This window comes from Haplochromis burtoni, unplaced genomic scaffold (assembly GCF_018398535.1).
Source record: "Haplochromis burtoni strain Fernald_Lab_line unplaced genomic scaffold, NCSU_Asbu1 Contig_110, whole genome shotgun sequence".
NCBI lineage: Eukaryota > Metazoa > Chordata > Actinopteri > Cichliformes > Cichlidae > Haplochromis > Haplochromis burtoni.
Window position 1 is genome coordinate 549,611 of NW_024582471.1, and position 20,866 is coordinate 570,476.

General features: G+C 42.9%; 1 protein-coding gene across 1 annotated transcript in view; it reads left to right on the forward strand.

Moving 5' to 3' along the window:
* The first annotated feature begins 2,374 nt into the window (after window positions 1–2,374).
* doc2d (double C2-like domains, delta) overlaps window positions 2,375–20,866 on the forward strand; it is a 36,909-nt gene continuing 18,417 nt past the window's right edge. The window contains exons 1-8 of the mRNA XM_005928235.3: window positions 2,375–2,560; window positions 5,714–6,119; window positions 6,621–6,700; window positions 7,265–7,339; window positions 10,269–10,378; window positions 18,331–18,457; window positions 19,366–19,422; window positions 20,034–20,158. Coding sequence (XP_005928297.1) covers window positions 5,732–6,119; window positions 6,621–6,700; window positions 7,265–7,339; window positions 10,269–10,378; window positions 18,331–18,457; window positions 19,366–19,422; window positions 20,034–20,158 — 962 coding nt within the window. The 5' untranslated portion in view covers window positions 2,375–2,560; window positions 5,714–5,731. The remainder of the gene's footprint in view (window positions 2,561–5,713; window positions 6,120–6,620; window positions 6,701–7,264; window positions 7,340–10,268; window positions 10,379–18,330; window positions 18,458–19,365; window positions 19,423–20,033; window positions 20,159–20,866) is intronic.

The window sequence follows — 20,866 nt, forward strand, 5'->3', positions numbered from 1 at the left end:
AAAGCAATTTTTCAGCAGATCCAGTGACGCTCCCCTCATCCACCATAAACTTTGTGCTCTATAACCACAGTACTCCACTTTACCCTTAGCATGACTTGGGGTTTTTTTGCCAGTCAAGATTATCACAATGAAATAGGAGGTAATCATAGACTGTATATAAATGATGGATGCAGCCAGCCTAATATTAGCCACTAGTTTGTACAAAGCTTGGATCTAACTGAAAACCGATGAATGCATGCTTATATGGTGGAGACTCGTCAACCAGACTAAATTAAGCTAAATCACATCCTGCTTTGTTCTGTATTTTTATCTGAATAGGACTTTAATTACATATTTAACTTGTTGCATAACTACTGAGGCTGTAATGTCATCAGGAATTTTTTATAAGATCATAAATTCAGTGAGCAGTGGGGTCAGTTGGGCTTCATTTTACAACCAGATGCCCTCTGATGGCCATTACAAAGATTTAGAGCTAAGACACTGGCTTGACTTTTCAGACCTGACGTTATGTCTGTTTTTTATATACAGATCATAGCTGGAATAAGTGTCTCAAACAAATCGGGTCATTTAAAGGCAAAAAGCCTGTTTGTGTCTCTGAAGAAACTCAGTTATATCAGACAAAACAAATATACTCACGTTTTTAAAATGCTTTTCTCAAAGCTCTTTAGACTGAAGGCGAATTTTAACCGTGGTAAATGGACTGGTTCTTATATAGCACTTTTCTACTCAAAGCACTTTATACAACTTGCCTATACAAGTGTTTTGTATCTAACATTCACACTCCGACAGACACATCTGCAGCAACTTAATATCTTGGCATGCTGACTGCAGCCAGGGATCAAACCAACAACCTTCCAATGGGCTCCCACTCTACATGACACATCATGTAGCGTTCATGTCTTTGTGCAGTCGTTTGTGCTATACACTATCGCTAGCTCACTTCCATGGCCAATTTAAAATCACTTTGTCTTTGGACTCTGGGAGGAAGCCAGAGCACCAGAGGACATGCCAACTCTCCCCCAGCTGGGATTTGAACCATGAACCTTTTTGCTGGGATTCCAAAGAGCTGCCACCCAGGTTTATTGGTTTACTCTCATTTTTCTCATTGAGACTGGATATTTTCTCTTTTATATCCATTTTTCCATCTTTGTTCTCCCCTTTTCCTTAGAATACTGGAGATGGCCCCTTCTTCACCCCTCCTATCAAAGCCTCGTGTTTTATTGATATTGGCTGCATGTCCCATCGACCTTAATGCTCCTCATGCTAACATTTACAAAATGTTATCTTTCCTTTAATTTTTCCTTCAGATATTCTCTTTTCTTTTGACTTGATTAAAATCCACTTCAGAAAGTTTACTAACCAGTCGCTTTGAAGATAATTTAATAATGTAACCAAACAGGACCATAAAACATTTTTATTGCACCAAACAGTTCACATTTTATGCCTTAAGGTCTTTGAATGACTAAAAAGTAGAAACTATTTCATACATTTGGATGACTGCCAGGTCTAAATGCATGTTGAACCTCTTAGAAAATAGGATTTGGGGGTTAAAAAAGTATTATCACAACAAATAAAACACAAAAATCGACATACATGTCTGATTTGGAGTTTTCTAATGCTAATAAGCCCTCTAATTTTAAAAACCTCATAAACTTGCAGGGTTTAACGCACTCAGTCAGTACTATTCTTGCTCATCCTTGTGTCCATCGCTGATTTCCATCAGTGACATCCCACATAAATCCACTGCTACTGATGCGTTGCTGCCTTTGATTCATTTTATTACTGTGGCAGGTGGCAGCCGTTACTATCAGCTCTTCTTGAATTGGACACATGCAGACAAACACACACGCACACACATATGCTTGTCTGATATTGGCTGTAGTCATAGCCCACACAAAGTAATCTGGTAGTGTAATTTAATGGTTGGCGGTGTGTTTTGTTGAGCTCAGTCAACACGTTGAATTTAATTTCCTTTCTGTGTCCTTCAGCTAGTGCCCCCGTCCCCCTTTTTCCCACCCTAAAGTAATGTTTCCTATTGTGTGCAGTCAGTGTTTTCACACCCATTTCCCTCCACATGTACTGTATGTATATATATATATGCGTCTCTGTGTGTTTGTCTTTGCTCCTACTGCCTTGTGTTTGTCTGTATGTCTGTTTGTCTCCCCATCTGTCCCAATGTATTGCTCTTCTTGTCTGTCTGTCACTCTCTCTCCCTCTCTATCCCTTTCTGTCAAAACCCCACAAACACTTCTCCCTCCCAAGCCTGCCTTTTTACCCGGATTTCTCCCCACTGCCGAGAAAGTGAGTGACAGTACTATATGCACAGTCTGGAAACGACTGATGTGGATTTTAAGCACATACGTCACAAGTAAAGGGGAAGGGAGAGAGGGAGGGGAGAGGAGAGCAAACGATGAACAGAGACAAGGAGAAAGCAGAGAGAGAGAGAGTACAGAAGGATATATTGACTCAAAGCTGGTCTGCATGCTCCACAGAGTGTGAGAGACAGAGGATGTGAGAGCAGGCAAGATGGAGTGCTGGCACAGATGAAGACTGTCCCTGGGTATGTTTTTTTGAGGGTGGCTATAATTGTGAATGTGTGTACGAGTGTCTGGAAGTCTGTGTGTGTGTGAGCACATGTGCTCGCATGTGCGTGTCTCAGTATGTAGAAGGACGCGAGCGAATGAGTTTGCAAGCAACATGCTGCAAGTGAACATTTGAACGCGGGTTCCCAAGCAGCGAATTTAGGTGCTGTTACGTAAGAGCGGCGTGAGTGACTGAATGAGTGTAGTTGTTGAGGACGGGGACAGGCGGTTTGGGGTCTTTATGTGTGTTGAGGGTGTGAATAAATGTGTGTAATGAAGTATGGACAGGAATGCGGGATGCTCTTACAGATGCAAGTTCAAAAGCGAGTTAAGGTGTTGACACAGAGGTGCGTTAAGATTCAGCCTCACATGCACGTGAATGTTTGTGCGTGGAGCGGTCAGCGTGCTTCACCGTAGACTGGAGAGGAGCTACACCAATGCTGATGAAAACAAGGCATTGTTAGTCTGTTTTTGTTTTTCCCCCCGTTGCTGATTTTTGCTCGAGTTCTGACTCATGTAGATGGAGAAATTAAGCTCACTGTGAAAAAAGATGACATCGAACGACATTCCCGCAAAGTCTCATTAAAGCTCGAGCTCATTTCAAAGGAGGTGAAACAATCAATCAGTTATTCTGTGTGCAAATTGACAGGACAATAATCAATAGCAATTTTCAAGACTGATTAAGTCATTTGTTATGCAAAAATGGCAACGATTCCAAATTTTTCCATGATTTTCTCTGTTTTTCGTGAACTATCTTTGAGTTGTAGACCCTTGGTCAGCCCACAGTCAAAAAAACCAAAAAAGCCTGAAATGCTGACTTTAACTAATTTAATTACATGCAATTTTTTCATGTAATTTTCTTACAAAATTTTACATTTAATTGAATCTGGTCAAGTGAATGTTGCTTGAGTACAGTCTCAGTTTATACCAATTACATTTTTCTTATTAATTAATTATTTGCATGAATAAACCTTTGATTTTATTTATTTCAGTTGCATTTTACTCAGACTCATTGCCTCACATTTGCTGAGGGTGAAAAACTATTTTTTTAGTGCAACTGTGATAACAATTTGGCCAAAAAGCTGGTAAGAGAATATTTTCAGTCTATTTGTTTTTTCCCTAATGAATCGCCCCCTCTGTGCCAAGAGGAACAAATCTTTCAGGTCTTCATCACACTACGTTTGAACATTTAGCCAGTGCAAAACTGATGTGACACAACAAATATATATCGTCCGCTGCCGTCAGCGAATGCTGACTTGTTTGCAACACCATTCGACCGATATATCATTGCATCTTTCTCTTATCTGACAGATAAGAGAAAGATGCTCTTGAAACATGCGTTAGGTTTTTTTCTTTGCACTTTTAATTAATAGGAAAGTCATCCGCAATGAAAACTGCTTCAGCACTTTCACACGCAACTTTTCAAGTTAAGGAAACGTTTGTGCCTTCAACAAACGAATCAAGTTGAATCAGTCAAACACTAAAGAGCGAAACCCTTTTATTTGGAAAGATGTGTGGGAAACACAAACTGCTCAGATATTAAGGAGCAGATGCCACCAGCTGAATCTAACAAGCTGTGACATCATGGACATGTGAAACATATAGGAAGGATGACGACTGGCGTGCATCCTCACATGACCTGCTGTTGTGATGTGGCTGTCGACAGTGACTTCGTCATGCTCGTTCATGAAGTGCATCTGTATATTTTTGCACACACTAAGCCAGTTTTTTCTTTAATGGAGTTGTTTTTATATTTAGCATTTTAATCTGGGACAGCGACAGTAAACAGTCTGAAGTTGGTTTTTCTTTTTTTGTTGTTGTTGGGTTTTTTTGTTTTTCTTTTTTTACTGTGACCAATAAAATCAAACAGGATCTTGAAATATTAAAGACTCAAGAGCACCGTGGGAGTACATGAGATAGCACATCTTCAGTATTTCTTAATTACTGCCAGGAAAATAGGAAATTAGAGCATTTGGCTTAATGATGATGGAGTCTAGAAACAGTCATTATGCTTCATTTAGGTACAAATATGCTAAGGACTGAGAAAGGCTCCAAGTAGTATTATGTAAATATTGCTCTGGGGAGTTGCAGATGAGAGAAAGAAGAGGGAAAAGAGGGCGGTAAGGGATGGATTTGAGAACCGATACACAAGTGACATCTCTTGTTCATACTCTACAGCATTGCATTTGAATATTCATTCAGAGCACAGACTCGGTGCTGACACAATGTGTGAGTCATGCTTGAAGTGCCAAAGGTTCTGGCAAATTCTATTTTGGCTTTTGACAGGTCAGGATTTCATCAGTGGATTAAAACAGGAACACATTTCAGTTTTTCACACGATGTTGCAGATGCGTGTCATGACCACCTGTGACTGGATTTTCACCTCCCTGCTCCATATGCAAATAAACACATGGAAATATAGTGTTGATTTTAACCCGTGGGAGGCAGCAACGCGCTCCCTGTGCATAGTCTGCCAGAAAATAAAAGAAGAAGACAAATAAATACTAGCTGGATCCACTTATGTGGAGGGTGTGGGTTGAGTAAGTGGTCCTTCACTCTGGTGCAGGGCACATTTCTCATGGGAAAAGTTTGTCTTCAGTGGCTTTCTGCCACACAGAGATTGGAAGACACAGTAAACATTTAAATGAAGGTGGGTTTAAACCGCAGGCTTTATTTTTTGCTATATCTACCTATTTTGGTGCCTGTATATAACTGAAGAAGTGAAAATAATGAAAGATATATTAAAAAAATTTTTAAAAAGCTTTGAGAGACAAAGCATTTCTGGCAGAAAGGCAAACTTTCTCCTTACATAGTGCTAACAGAAACAGCCCAGACCAGCTCCGAATGTGGTCTGAATGATCTCAGAGATCTGAGAGTTCTTGCATCTCAGCGCAGCCTGAATGCATCTCAGGGGACTCAGACCTTTGCTTGAAGGTGCCCACTAGTGATGGGTTCACCCATCCTTCCATGTGAATACGAGACCAGTGTGCTCTTTGAAAACCGCTGACCCCCTGCAAAGTGGAGTGTGACAGAGTCAGAGGAGGCTGACGGTGTTTTCGTGTAATTATCTTTGTCTTTCTCACCTTTTTTTTTGTCCTTCTCCGCTTCGCTTCTCCATTTTTATTCCACAGTCCCGTCTGACAGTCCACATGAGTGTCTCCAAGCCCCCACCGCCACCCTCGACCTCCCACCTGGCCATCCCCCCTTCCTCCGCCTCCACCCCTTCCTCGTCCGCCTCCTCCCCCTCGGCGACGCCCCACTCTATCGCCCCGCCCCCGCCCTCGCCGGTCAAAATCTCTATGCAGGAGCACTTTGCCATTAACGTGTGCCCAGGGCCCATCCTCCCCATCCCACAGATCTCAGACTTCTTCCCGCGTTTCCACGACTACCCCTGCACGCCGCCACCTCCCAGGGAGAAGAAGATCCTGAAAGAGGAGACTTTCAATGGGGAGACGGGCGGAGGGTACAAGGATGGCGAGAGAAGAGGGGAGAATGAGGGAGACAGGGAGGAGCTGATCGACTCTGATGATGATGACAGTGAGTTTTGCGGTGGGGAAAGTTGTGCTCGAAGTTCAAAGTCGGGGGTTTTCATTCATGCCAAAATGACTAAGCACCGCAGCATAAAAAAACAACGCTGTTTTATGCAGTTTAGAGTGGAACATTATCTTGTTTTACTTGATTTGAGCTTCTGCTTTTTTCCCCCTTCCCCTCTCAGAAGCACAGCATATGCTTGCAGAGTAATTGTGGAGTGAAGCATTTTGTGTTTGTGTGTTTGTCACTCCCACTTTATGTGACACAGCGGCTCTAATGATTTATTACACCGCGCTGCAATAGCAGGGCTCTGGTTTCTGTTCTTTCCCAAACAGTAATCAAACAAGACAGATCAATTCATATTAGGCAGCATCGTATTTTGAAGAGCCCATCTGCTACAAATATGACTCAGAGCTTTTGAGTGTGTGTTAGACTGAACGTGTCTCTGCTTTTTACTGACAGTAATTGGTGTGTTTTGTGCGTGGTTGTTTTTCTTCTTTTTTATAGCCTACCTGGGAACGCTGGAGTTCAACCTGCTCTTTGATCAAGAAAACAACTGTCTGCATTGTACTATTCACAAGGCAAAGGTACGCGCAATTGTAAAATCTTCTTTATAACTAGGCTGTCTGTCTGCATGTGTGCCGTTGCGTAATCCTCCTTGAAGGCCCAGTGAAAATAATTCTCCCGTAATGCTTTTACGTTTGCAGAAGACGTCAGACTCCTGTCTCTCAACCTTTGTAGGGAAACAAATTTGCCACGTAGCCTCGGCAGCTTGTCAGTTCAAGACTAAATCATCTCACAGCGCGACGTAATGCTGGATAATGTTGCTAGGTTGCTCTCGCAGACACATTTTGGTCATCGTGCAAGGACACGAGCCGTCCGTTGCATGCTGCACGCACTCCCATGATGTCAATTATGCAAATCTCACTGAACAGTTCCCTTGAGGACATTACAAAGGAGGTAGAAAACACTAGCCTAGAGGGAGAAAACCGCCAGAAGAACTACTGAGATGTGACTGCTGTCAAACAGGTCCGTCGTACGAGCTGTCTTTTTCTGACCCTGACAGTTACATGTGAATAGTTGGAGGGCACCATGACATCACCTTTGACACTATAGTACTTGTGTGTTTGTGTGTCTGTTTGTGTCCACAGGGACTGAAAGCCATGGACTCCAATGGGCTGGCTGATCCATACGTCAAGCTGCATCTTCTCCCTGGGGCTAGCAAGGTCACTGCTTCACCCTTACCTCAACAGCAATTATCGTAACATGCCGCCACGCTGGGATGTCCCAGTTACTAACTGTCGTTGAGCTTGTATGTCACGCAGTAACTGGTAGTAGAAGTAGATCACTTACTGAGGAAACCAAAAAAAAACCCCAGATGCAGTTCTATGTGAAATCCCCCCTTGTGGATTCTTCTTTATGAAACATCATGAAGAGGTCAAAAGCCTGAAAAACAAAAATGCAACATGGGAGCGAGCTAATTTGTTGTGTGTGTGTGTCGCTTCAATCCAACGAGCAGGGAGCGTTTCAGTTGGTTACTGCTTAATGTGGCTCGTCCGGTGCTCCTCTTTATCGAGCGCAAACACGTTCTGGTCCACTGGACTTCTCTTGTCTTGTTTTCAGCTCAAGCAGCAGGGAAGATAAAGCTTGCCACAACAGCAGCAACCGCATAATACAACCTGTTGTCGGCCATTTTGGCTCAAAGTTGACTCCAAATGAGGTTATGAAAGTGCTGCGGGTGGAGACGATGAAGGCGGCACAGCCCGAACAAGGCAAACGTCTGAAGTCTTAAGGTGCCATAACGACGTCTGGGGGATTTTTGTCCTCCAGCCTTCCTCTGTCTGTCTTCTGTCCCATTGTTGTAATTCTCACCTCCCCACTTCGTCAGCCCTATCTCTGTCTCTATCTCACTATCTGCCTGTGACCCTCTTTGACCTTGAAATACCAACAGTGTGCAGAGAGGGAGACAACTGAGAGGAGAGGAAGAAAGGGGGGAGTGGAGGCAGGGAGGGCAGGGGGCAGAGAGGGAAAGACAGATGAGGGGAGGACAGCAGCAGGTGGTTGTCATGGAAACAGGGAGGATTGTTACACGGCTCACGTCAACAGGCAATTGTTGATGGGGGGTATAGGCGGTGGTGGAGGGACGCAGAGACGGCGTCAATGAGTAGTATCCATGAATGACTGTTTGCTAAATACCCACCACATGGGGGTGGGGGGTATCTCTCCTTTGCCCCAACACGTTTCCTTGCTTCCTTTCCTACTGTCTCACACCCACCGACACACACTCGTTAACCGTTAACCAGCAGACAGCTAAGCGCGCCTTCCGTCGCTGTCGAGTGCACAACAAGAACACATGCTCACCGTGACCTTGTACATGTGCTGACACATGCTAAGGATTTAGTCATAACCACACAGAGATGCTCCCACTTTCCCTCTCTTACACACACACACACACACACACACACACATAGAGTTGTAGTTCTTAGTGCACGTCTGTGATGGTCACCGTTATCTTCATCTCTCCATTACTAACCGACATGAAAAGAATATTCATTCAGAGCTTTGGGAAGTAGGGACTGAGGAAGAGGGAGTATGAAGTATGTAAAATGATCTATGCAGACAGATGGGGGTGGTGTGGTGGACAGATGGAGTGCTACTGATAAAACATTTAAAAACAAAGCAAAACAAAAAAAGGCAGCAGTACAGAGGGAAAACGGAGGATGGGAGTGACAGAGACGGAAGTGGTGTTTTTTTTAGTTTTTTGTTTGAAGATGGAGCAGAAACCAAACCTGATCCGGGCGCAAACAAGTGATGAGTATTACAAAAATAACTGTTCTGCTGAGTTGTGCTGGCACGCACACGGCAGGCGGTGAAACACCGCTGCAAGTCGTGATGCTGCTTAAGCGTGGCTCGTCTCGCACATTGATAAATCAAACAAATGACACGAATCGAAGACACTTGTTTTCCTCGATCGACCAACTTCTGAAGAGCCGAGTGCGGTCGATAAGCCAGATGTTTCCAGCAGGACACGGAGAATAGAGGAGGAGACAGAGATAAGGCAAGAGGGGAGAAGAGGGAATTTCTGCTCAGGCAGAACAATAGGACGAGGGGACAAAAACAGACAAAGAGAAAGAAGATGGCATGGAGCATTCAGCCTCTGGCCCTGAGGCATTATAGCAAGAAGCTGACAGTGGCAGAGAGGACGAGAGTTAAGGCATCTGACTTCACACACGCCTCAGACACGAGCAGGAGGGTATTAAGAGGGAAATGTGTATTTGTAACATACATACAGTATAATTTTGCATAGCCTGCAGTGGTGAAAGAAGAGCAACAGCACAAAAATACTCCATTAAGCAAAAGACTTGCAGTCAAATTAAAATATGCAAAGTAACTGTTGTTTATTAATGTATTTTTTCAACAGAGGGAGAAAATACAAAAAAACACACATCTGCACTTTACTAACCCGTCAGTTCGTTCTGCCAGTGTCTCATCATGGTCCTACTTGTTTGTAGAAATTGAAGACGTTTTATGGGATGCAATCCAAATACAGCATATATGCATATATATACAAATATATAAGCATCCTGATTAAACCTGAGATAAAAATCTTAGAACTTAGAACAAGCTTAGAACTCCCTGAAGACAAGCGAGGCAGCACGTAGATGCAAACTTTATTTATGGTTGCTGAAGCCATTAGGAGCTCGGGAGCATTTCCTCTTCTGGAAAGGTTTAATTTTTCATGATGATTGTGTTGCACGGTTTAATTGGCTGCTGTGTCGTGTTGCGTTTGAGACGCGGTGTTTGTTTTGGCGGTCTGGCTGGTGCTAATGCACTCTCTAATCATGTTGAGAGGGAGGCAGACGGACAGGTGAGGTCAAGGTAGCCGTGCGTGCTTTCACCTCTCTTTCTTTTTTTAATAGCCCAGGCAGCAGATGTCTGTGATGTCCAAAGGGACAGTGAAAAATGATGCGTCCCCACTCTTTCACTTTCTTTTTTCTTGATCTATTGTCTCTCTTATTTTTTTCTTGTATTATGTGAATCTGAGCTATTGAATTTGCTCTCCTGCCCTTTGAACATTCCTGACTCTTCTGTTTGTTCTTTAGATCTTCGCCTTTCTGTGACTCTCTTTTCATCTGTCTCGCTTTTCCTCTGCAGGCAAACAAACTACGCACAAAAACCCTGAAAAACACACTGAATCCTGTGTGGAACGAAACGCTGGTGTATCACGGCATCACTGCAGCAGACATGACCACCAAAACGCTCAGGTAGGCACTCAGCTTTGGATTTCAGTCCTGCTGTTACACCCCCGCCCTCCCTGAGAGCCAAAATTTATTATGCGAATGATGAAAACCCAAACTTGAAACCCTCCAGTGACTTGCCAACAGCCAGTCTGCTTCCCAGTGGGCTTTTCCAGGTACTGTAATTCATTATTCCAGCCCAGTGACACCCGCCAAATGTTCCACTTGCTACTGCTGCAGTAACTGCCCAGGTGTTGGCTTTGCCAGGAGGCTCCGCCCTCCTTCCTCCCACATCGTCCTGCATGCGGAGTGATTGAGGTCAAACGTAGCCATCTTGGCCCAAAAACTCTGACGCACGCGTGTCCGTCTGTGCGCTGATTCAGAGGCAGAGTTTTGTGTGTGTTTTGTTTGTGAACATGTAATCAGTGTCAGTTTAGTCAGAGGATTCATAATAGGTTTGGATAGCATTGTTTATCCTGTGGAAATGCAGCGGAGAAGCTATGCACGCATTCGTGCATGCACACACAGGGAAGTGCATTTACTCACACGCACATGAGTCCCATCTACTCAGCACACACAGAGGCTGGCAGTCAGGTGTGTTGCTTATCCTCTTGTGTCCATGTCAAGGGCAATCACTGGCAGGAAAGATCATGCATGGCCCTTCCTCTGCATGTAGTCAGAAAACACACATACACACACAAACACTCAAACAACAAATGTCCTTGAGCGTGTACGTTTGAGACAAAAACATTTACTCTCCCGACCCAAAAAAGCCACAAAAAACCCACGCTTGACATGCAAACAACAGCTTGAGGAGAGACCCCTCAAACTAGAGGAAACCCACCTGACCTTTGTTCAAGGACATAGCTCACAGCCACAGACCAGCAGGGGGGCTCTGGGTTGCCAAAATGAGAAAGAGGAGGAGGTGGAGTGTGACCAGTGCCAAGCAAGAGATGATGATGATGATGAGAGAGAGAGAGAGAGAGAGAGAGAGAGAGAAGTGGCTGCCAAGATCAACAAAAAGAGCAGGGGGGAAAGCGCGAATGATGTCGAGTGACAGATGAGGGTGCGTGGAAGAGGAAACTAGGGAGGCCAAGACTGACAAAGACGAGAGAAAAGAGGGATGCAGAGAATCCAAGAGGTCAACTGGCAGTGTGAGAGAGTAGCTGGAGTAGAGTGTAAGATGGATGAAATGATGAATGAAGACAAAAAAACGAGTAGAGAGCTGGGGAGGAGTTTTCTCAAAAGGGGTGGCCAAAGAAACGAAAGAACGAGGACAGTAATATATATGAGACAGTAAATGAGACACTGTCTGAAAGTAAGGAGAACGGAGGAGAAGGGGAGGCTTAAAATTGGATCAGTGTCTCTCTGGATGAGTTCAGGCACTAGCACAATACCTCAGACAATAAACAGACTTTGTTCTCATTACTCCCTAGAAAGGGGCAAGAAGTCAGAGAATGGGAAAGCAGATAGGGATCCCCAGAGAGATGTTTACTCGCTGGGGTTGTGCCCTGCTGCATCTGCTCTGCTGGGGATGCTGTAGTATTTGATCCCTGTGCTCTGTGCACTGCTGAGAGGGAGGGACTCTGCCCAGACTCGGCATTCTCGTAGACTCGCCCGAAGGCCTGGAGAGTGCAAAGTGCACTGTCAAACTGGGCCGTCCTGTCACATCCAATAGGTCCTGTGTTTAAGTGATGTGTTTTTATGTAAGCGCAAGGATTACGTCCACGCAGTCCTAAACCTGCAGTAAATGAGTTTCTCTGCGGATTTGGTGTCGAGCGGGTAATGTACAGCAAGTGACTCTTTGAAAACAGCTGCGGCCAAAAGGAGGCGCCGTGAGGGTGGTGAGAGCGAACCACTCGAGTAAAGTCGCACAGCTGTGTTACAAACTGATACGTGATACAAAGTTGTGTTGTTTGGCATGTTTGTTCTGCACAAACTAGTCTTCATATTGATTCAGTAGATTGTCATAACGCTATAGTCCCTTACATTTAAGTGTGTTAACATGGTGTAGCCCATGATTGTTATGTAACAGTCGTTGGTCCACTCCTTAAGCAGCTGTTTGCCATTGTGCTCTCATGTCTAGCAGCTATAGCGAGACCTGATTTACACTGGCTGGCCAACAAAAGTCACACACCCTAATATTTCATTGGACCGCCTTCATATTTGATGACAGCGAGCATCCACTCTGGCATCATTTCCATAAGCTTATGCAGTGTCACAACATTTATTTCCATCCAGAGCTGCTGCGTAAGGTCTTCTCCTAAAGCATATCCCTAAGATTCTCACAGGGGTTAAGGTCTGGGCTCTGTGGGGGCCAAATGTGTGAAAAAGGATGAAAACTGGCATTGTCATACTGAAATATACCCGTGCTGTGAGTGAAGACAAAACCTGGTCACCTCAGTTTTTGGGCACAGTTTTTGGGTATGTAGACCTCTGATCTAATGGGAAGCTCTTACTTATTTCTTTATATAAATTCAGCTGTTTTTTGTTTCCAGCTTGCAGTGACAGAGTAATTTGTTTCTGTTTTTTATAGTGCTGAAGTAAGAGGAGGTGCTGTCTTTTTCCTCCTCATTTATCCTCACAAAAAAGTGTTTCACTGTTACGCTGAGTGAGCCGAGGCGCAGTGATGTCACAGGAGCACAGTGGCTCTGAAGGAGGTTTAGCTGATAGCTGCGTTTGCTCTGAAATTGGAGGTATTGTGTTAATGACAGTGCTTCAGGTGATTTACCTGATGAGGAGCTTTCGACTCATTCATGAATAAGCAGATCTGGAGCAAAAGACGTTTAGAGTTTGTATCAGACAGAAGGAGCTCTGGATTGTGTAGCTGTCAAACTGGGTTGCATCAGCATTCTGGCACTCGGGACAGATGAAGCAGTGACATTTAGTTACTTGATTCTGTAGTTTTCCATGCCAAATATCTACTTAGGAAGCCAAAATCCCAGAAAGGCTCACGCTCTTGGAGGATGCTGGCTCACAGATGCTGTGGGCACAGCTGGAGAAAAGGAGAAAGGGGGTATCAGGATTTCCCAAAGTTAATGCTCTAGTCTTCAGCAGTGATTGAAGAAAATCAAACTTGATGTTCACTCTGAACCAACAAGTCTTTTTCTGTTTGATGGCTGTAGTGTCTCGCCACTTCACACATATTTTACTTTTACTTTTTTGTTGTTAGTGATTGGCCAAAAGCTTGTAGGTGTGCATTACTGCCACTTTTTTGGTAGTGGCAGCATGTTATTTACCACCAGGTGCTCATAAAAACAAATAAATAGATAAATAAGTACTTTTGGCTGCTGTCATATTCACGCAGGGCTCCACAGCAGGCAGCTCTGCATGTTGAGATTTTTATGCCGGATGCCCTTCCTGATGCAACCCCAAAGGGATTTGTGTCTCCTCCCAGGATATAGCCAGGGATTTTTGCTTGTTAGGTGAATGTGTCAGTGAAACAGATGCAAAACCTGTTTTTGTTTGTTTGTTTGCTGGGTTTTTTCTTTTTACATTTAATTACTCCTCTCAGTCTTTTCTTGCCCAGAAACAGTTGAAAATAACTGAGGATGGCACATTTGCCCATCATCACACTGCCTCAAAAACAGTGAGGTGGTGTGCACTTTGTGCAAAAACAACCACATTGCAGTAACCATGAGGACGTTGCTCTGGCAGAAGTTAAAGCGGATTGTGAACAAATTACGACATAATCAGCATGAAATATTCATGAATTCTCACACATATTAATGCCAGGCCTCTAGAGACGTATGATATATACGTGTATAATAGTCGTGCATTTATGGGGTTGGAAATGATTAGCTATAAAACACCAATGGGATAACCTCTGTGACAAATTCATCAGGGTTTCCATGATTGCTTTTTGCTGCTTTGTCATTTTTTTTATCTGACTCTGTTGCAAAAGGAAATTTGCTGTGAATCCCTCTTAGTCAGAATCTAGTGCAGGAATGGATAGCTTAACCACTAACAGCTACTACATAAAGCCATAGTTAGTGGATGTGAATGCATTACATGGCCACTGCAGAAAAACCCTGTACACGTACCAAATATGGGCTTTGATTTCATGGAAATTTTAAGCACCGCGTCTTCTGATGGTGCTAAAGTGGGAGTGAGAGTCCATCCTCCTGCGCTGCTCTTTGTAGAACAGGACATAAAAAAAGAGTTCTTCAGTGAGTGGGTTTATGCATTTATTTCTTTTTTTCATCTTTCATTCAATAATTTGCGCTAAGTGTGATTATATAAAACCATTATGCTAAGGCAAAATACAAAAAGGGAACGGCTAAATTAAAGACAGTTCTGAAAAAGCCCTCAAAGTTGTTTCAGCGTTATTGTTTTTTTCTTTACATCCTTTATGCAACGCCTCAATGCTTCAGTGTGCAGACTGTATCTCTAAGGGCTGCTGGAGGTCCATTCTGTTATTAACAATGAACTAGCTGAGTAAACTAATAACTAACGTCCTCAATCCAGACTTTACGGTTGGCCTCATACCAGCTAATCCTTTAATTGGTGCGGCGGGCTGCCGGAGGTGCTTTCGTCTTGAGTGAAAAGTCCACTGCAGTAAAACAAACTGGAAAAACCTCCAACCTTGCCACTTATTTATTCAGGTTATGACTCGCAAAAATTGTCAGGAAGGGTAAGACATTTGAGATCATTTTTGCACAGCTTCAGCGCTGATAGTTCGCTATAGATATATCTGCTTCCTTTTGAATTCTCAGGATGAGACAGACTCAGCCTGTTTTATCACTGCGGGGCCACGTGATTGTGGGATTAGGCCCAAAATTTCTCCATCAGTTGCCGCAGTGTGAATCTGCCTTTAGGCGGTATTTTTAATAATTTAGAGAGCAGTGAGAGTGATAATGTGATACCACGATCCAGCCCCTTATTTCAATGACACCACTCTTGTGTGCATTTTAAATGCACACAAAAAATAAATAAATGCGATGAGTCAAACATGAATGCATACCTTGGGGACAATCTTTCAAAAGTCCTTCTGACATTTACAACTGAAACGTTTGTCAGGCTCTGAATGATCAGCAGAGAAATTGATCATGTGGAGGTGTGATGAGAGCCGGGTATCACGAGATGTGGTGTGTTTGTGCGTGTGCGTGTTAAAGGAGTACAAACATGATTTCAGTGCCAGCTCGAGTCTGTCTCCTTTCACTTTCTTTCCTCTCTCTCTCTCTCCATGCCTCTGCCTCATAATAGACTTCCACCGTCCTCGGATGTGGGCAGATAGGAATAAATCTGTGGCTTGATTTGGTATTAGATGGAGGCTGAAATTGCCATAACAGGTGGCTTAGATGAGATTCAGTCAGGTACAAATATGATCAAGGAGTAAAAAAAATATATATGTTGGCTGGGTGTTAGATGTTGGGTGGTGATGATATTGTTGTTGGAGTTGACTCAGCTTTATAAATTGGCTTTAAACTGAACTATCAACAGCCATGAAAGTTTACACAGACAACGCCTCGTGAATGCTGTGCTTCAATTGTTGTTTAAAAATAAATACTGGTAAAGATTAATGTCTGTAATAGAAGAGAGCTGTAATAACTGTTGCTTTTGTGACTTCATTATGAGATCAAACTTGTCCTTTTAGAGTTTGCCTGCCTCAAACACGATCTGGACTGTTTTTGGGTTCATTTTAATCGGCTGGTTTTTATCACACAGAGACCTGACAACCCTGATAAGGAAATTGTGTTTTTTATGCCACTTAATACTGACCTATGAATCATTCAAGCATTAAAAGTCACCTAACTCGATCTTGTAGCTTTAAACACACTAACTAGATGTCACAAAAACACATCAGTAATTTGTAGAATTACAAGAAATGTGAACGATTACACAGTTCGACGGGCAGAAAATAGTATTTATGTAGCAATACTGTGATTTCCAAAAAGACATTAGCTGAAAACCTGGCATATCTCAGCACTGTGTGCAGTGTGTCGTCAGAAAATCTGGCAGCCATAAAAACCACAGCAGATGAACACGATCTGAAAGGCACACCCTTAAGAAATTGGAAAATCTGCAGCAAAGACCTAAGACAGGATCTGAAAGATACATCTGGCCTTTCAGTTTGCTGAAGCCTCATTAGAAACTATCTCAGTGAAGGGCTGGCTTTTAAGAAGCCATTCTTAATGAAGGGAAACAGAATGAAAAGGCTGAGGTATGCCAAATCACACAAGAACAGGACTGAAAATGAGTGGTAACAGGTCCGATGGAGTGATGAATCCCAATTTAAAAATTTTAGTTCAGATTATCTTCAATATCAGGAGAAGGGTGAGTGCGTACAGCCATCTGTGGACACAGCGGAGCTACATTTCAGCCAGTGGTGTTGGGGATCTTGTCTAAACTAATGGAATTATGAATGCAGAAAAATGCAGTTTGAGCCACTATTAAATACCATCTCATCACCAACAGCTTCATTTTTCAGCATGAAAGTGATCCCGCATACTGCCACTGTGTAATACCTGGACAGAAAGAATCGCAGTAGAACACTATCAGTCATGGATTGGCCTCCCCAGAGCCGGGACCTCAACATTATTGATGCATTGTGGGATCGTCTGGACAGACGACACTATCATAGGAAACACTACTTAACCAAATTACACAAAAGCTTGTCTGAGAGAGGTCAAGCCCTGTTGAATAAAGGTTGTTATACCAAAAATAGATTTTCAAGTATTGTAAATCTTTTTTGCCTTATATACCATATTTCCATGAATGTTTGCACATGTTTCAATAAATCACTGCACCTATTTCCCCTTTCCTTACCAAAGTATAAAAAAACGAATGGTGCTTCTAGACTTTTTCACAGCACAGTATAAAGCCATTTTAGTGCCAGTCTTCGTAGTTGTTTTTAACACTATGAATGGGAAACCCTAATTTTACTCTCATGTGGTGGATTTTATCAATAATACCGAACCAAACTTGGCACAAGAGGTTGAACAGATTCTACCAGCATCTGCTTGGTTTTATAGGAACTCCAAAACTGGGGAAATGAAAGAAAAATCATCACAGAAGAAGTTTGAGCAGAAATGGTGTCACATTGCCCGCCAACCTTTGTCTCAGTACAGACACCCTACATGTATGACAGAGCAAAGGGACATAAATCATCTGACAGCCGTGGTCGTGAGTCAGAGCTGTTCTGAAGCTTCTGCTAGAGATACTCATCCGTTATGACTAAAAGACTGGAACCAGCATGTCAAAAGTCCAAATGTCAGCAGGACAGGGAGAGAACAGGAAGAGGGGGAAGGTGTGTGTGAAGAATGTGCGTGTGTGAGAGAGAGAGAGCGAGAGAGGTTTAGAATGAGACAGTGAAGAAAGAGGTGAAGCAGCTACAGTCCCTCTGGGAATATCGGAGCAGAGAGAGTATTGTGGCGGGCGATGGGCTGTGAAGACTCAACTGTAGCTGATGAAAAACTCGCTTTCTATCAAACATAACCATCAGTTTGAATAAGTGCTCTCGGTGGAAGAAATCATTTTACAGAACCAGTTTTGTAGCAGTAGAGACAAAGTTATTGATTTAGTTGTCTCGCTTTAAATTCCGAGTGCATCTAAAGAGAAATAAACTATAGAGGTAGCTATACATTGATTCATATTATACGTACAAACAAATCCATGATTTCTGCAGTGAAACAATTTGTGTGTGAGAGATTAAAGATTTTATTCCAGGAGATCCCTGTAGATTTAATGTGCCAGCACGCATCATTATTTTTCTTTTAGCTCCTGTGGAAAATGCTTTTTTAAAAACATCTTATGCCTCTTACATGGGAGTGGTATGTCTGATGGGCGCAAGACAATGAGGAAAAAAAAACCAAAACACACAGTGGACTGATCTCGTGTTGCGGATGCGCTGTTCAGATGCCCTTTGGATGTATTTGGTGCATTATTTGCTTGCTTCAAGACTTTGGGGCAGAGCAGCACAGTTGCAAGAGGGATTGAAAACTTGCCACTAATTCGCCTGCACCTCTTGTCTATTGAAGGCTGTGCGTCTGTGACATGGACAGACTAGGACGAAATGAATTCATCGGAGAGGTGAGAGTGGCTCTGAAGAAACTGAAAGAAGGCGAGAGCAAACGCTACAACATGGGCCTGGAGAGAATTGCACAGGTATGTGTACATTACTCTGTGTGCATGTTTGTGTGGGCAAATATGTGATATTTATTATGTATGTGCATGGTCTTCACATAGAAAGAAGGTTTAGGTGATGTGGGTTGCACGAAGGGGTCCGCGAAGGAAATGACAGATGCGCAGTGAGATTTAAAGCGGAGAAAGGTGATTGGACTAGAGCTTTGATGCCACAAACAGCTTGACAGCGTGGGAAAGTGGAAGTGACGAGAAGCTTAGATTTAGCCGGCAACACCTGGGAGCAGACAGATGTGAGACCATCGATCAGCCGTCTCGAACTTACGCATAAGCTTCATTAGAAGACTAAGAATCTGGAGAAATCTCTGTGAGCAAGGGTGAAGGCTTCAGCACGGGATGACTGTGATCATCGTGACACTGCATTAAAAACAGATTTTGTCATGGAAAACACTGCATGGACTCAGCAACACTTCTGGAAATTTAATGTGTTGTCCAAAAGTGTAGGTCAAAGTTCCATAATGTAAAAAAGAAGACATGTGTGAGCAAGACCTAGAAACACTGCTATCTCCGCTAAGCCCATCAGAATGGACTGAGCCAAAGTGGAAAACTGTTCTGTCAGAGGAAACCAAATGTGAATTTATTTCTGGAAAACATGAACGTCACGCCTTACAGACTAAAGAGAAGAGGGACCATGCAGGTTGTTATCAGTTCAAAAGCCTCCATCTGCAATACTGTGTCTATGGACATGGCACTTGCACATCTGGTAAAGCACCATCAATGCTGACAGATGCACTTTTTTTCCTTACATGCAATATAACGTCTCAATGATGTGCTTACGAACTGCAATGTGATTACTGAGTTATATTAGAGCATTACAGAAAAATGCAATGTACTATGCACTGTGATCTCTCTTCCTGTCTTTATTATTTCAGAATAAAGAAACTAACAATCAAACACAGGAGCAGGGAGCGCTAGTTGCAGAAGAGGAGGTAATGATATCAACCTCTTTATCATTATCGTTGTTTTTTATAAGATTTTTTTTAACTAAAACATGACCCACTGTCTCATTAATCTCCCATGTCTCATGCAATTTATCCTTTCAACAGTCCTAATCCTAATCTGTCATCTACTTCCATAATCTTAGAGGAAGTTTAATTATGTGTTTTTAATCAGTATATATGTTTAAGGCATGACCTTTGATAGAGAAGCTACAGTTTGTAATTTAGACCAGTACCACTGCCACTACACTGATTTTTTTCTCCCCTGGTGGTGATTATCTCACGTCTCTCTGTGATTCCAGAGACGAAGGCTAATAGCTTTTGGTCTCTGATTAGACTCGGCTTACGGTTCAACCTGGAGATTAAAAGGAGAATGCAGCAGTGTCATTTTTTCCAGCCCAGATAAGACCTTTAATTATGAGCTTTAATTCCAAACCTCTCGGCTAACACGCTATATCCTACACGGTGAAAGTATTTCAAGTGTTTTGAGAAACTTTGCTGACCCGGCCGCAGGATTTCCCGCTGTGGTTATTCGCTGAAGAGGGAAATATCAGAGTGGAAACAGGTGCTCTGTCTGACACTGTGGCTTCTTGTGTCCCCAGCGTGGCCGCATCCTGGTGTCACTGTGCTATAACACGGAGAAGGGCTGCTTGCTGGTTGGGATCATACGCTGCGCCCATCTGGCCGCCATGGACTCCAACGGCTACTCTGACCCCTTTGTCAAAACGTAAGTCATGTTAGATACCCGTGAACAACCTGGGATCCTACAAATTATGCTCAGGAACAGCTTTTAATTTAAGGATTCATATTTAATTCAGGAAGTGTTTGGGTGTTTTTATGGTACTGCAAAATGAAAGGCATAGATTGGACTCTTATCAGTGCTGACATTTATCTTATTTAGCTGTAATCACAACCCCTTTTAACCATAAACAAGAGAAAGCCACCTGGTGTTTATCTGATTCCATGGTGGTTTTAGTTTAGGGATCTTTAATTGTTGACGCTCTTCAGAGATTAGAATAGACGCCTTGCAGTCGTAAAACAAGGAACACCCAGAGGCTGTATGTAAAAGAAAGATGTGGCCTCCAGGATTGAAAGAGAAGTGCCTCAAATTTACATTCTTGAAGATAGTGATTGAATACAAGTCCATTAGAAAATTACCCTGCACTTCTCTTGATTTATGATCTCAGTAACTACTTTCTTTTGCCAAAACCTCAGTTCAACATTTTCTGAGCTACAGAAACTACTATACATCAGACTTATGCTTTATTGATCTATCCAGGCCAGGCTGCCTGGGTAGATCAATAAAGCGGGCTTCTTTGAATAAATTACATGCTGCAGCAATCAGAATGCATCTTTAATATGATTTTGCTCATTAAGATTCTCAAACAAACATCAAAGTGTATTTACAAGGTTCAGAGTTTTTCACAGGACTCTG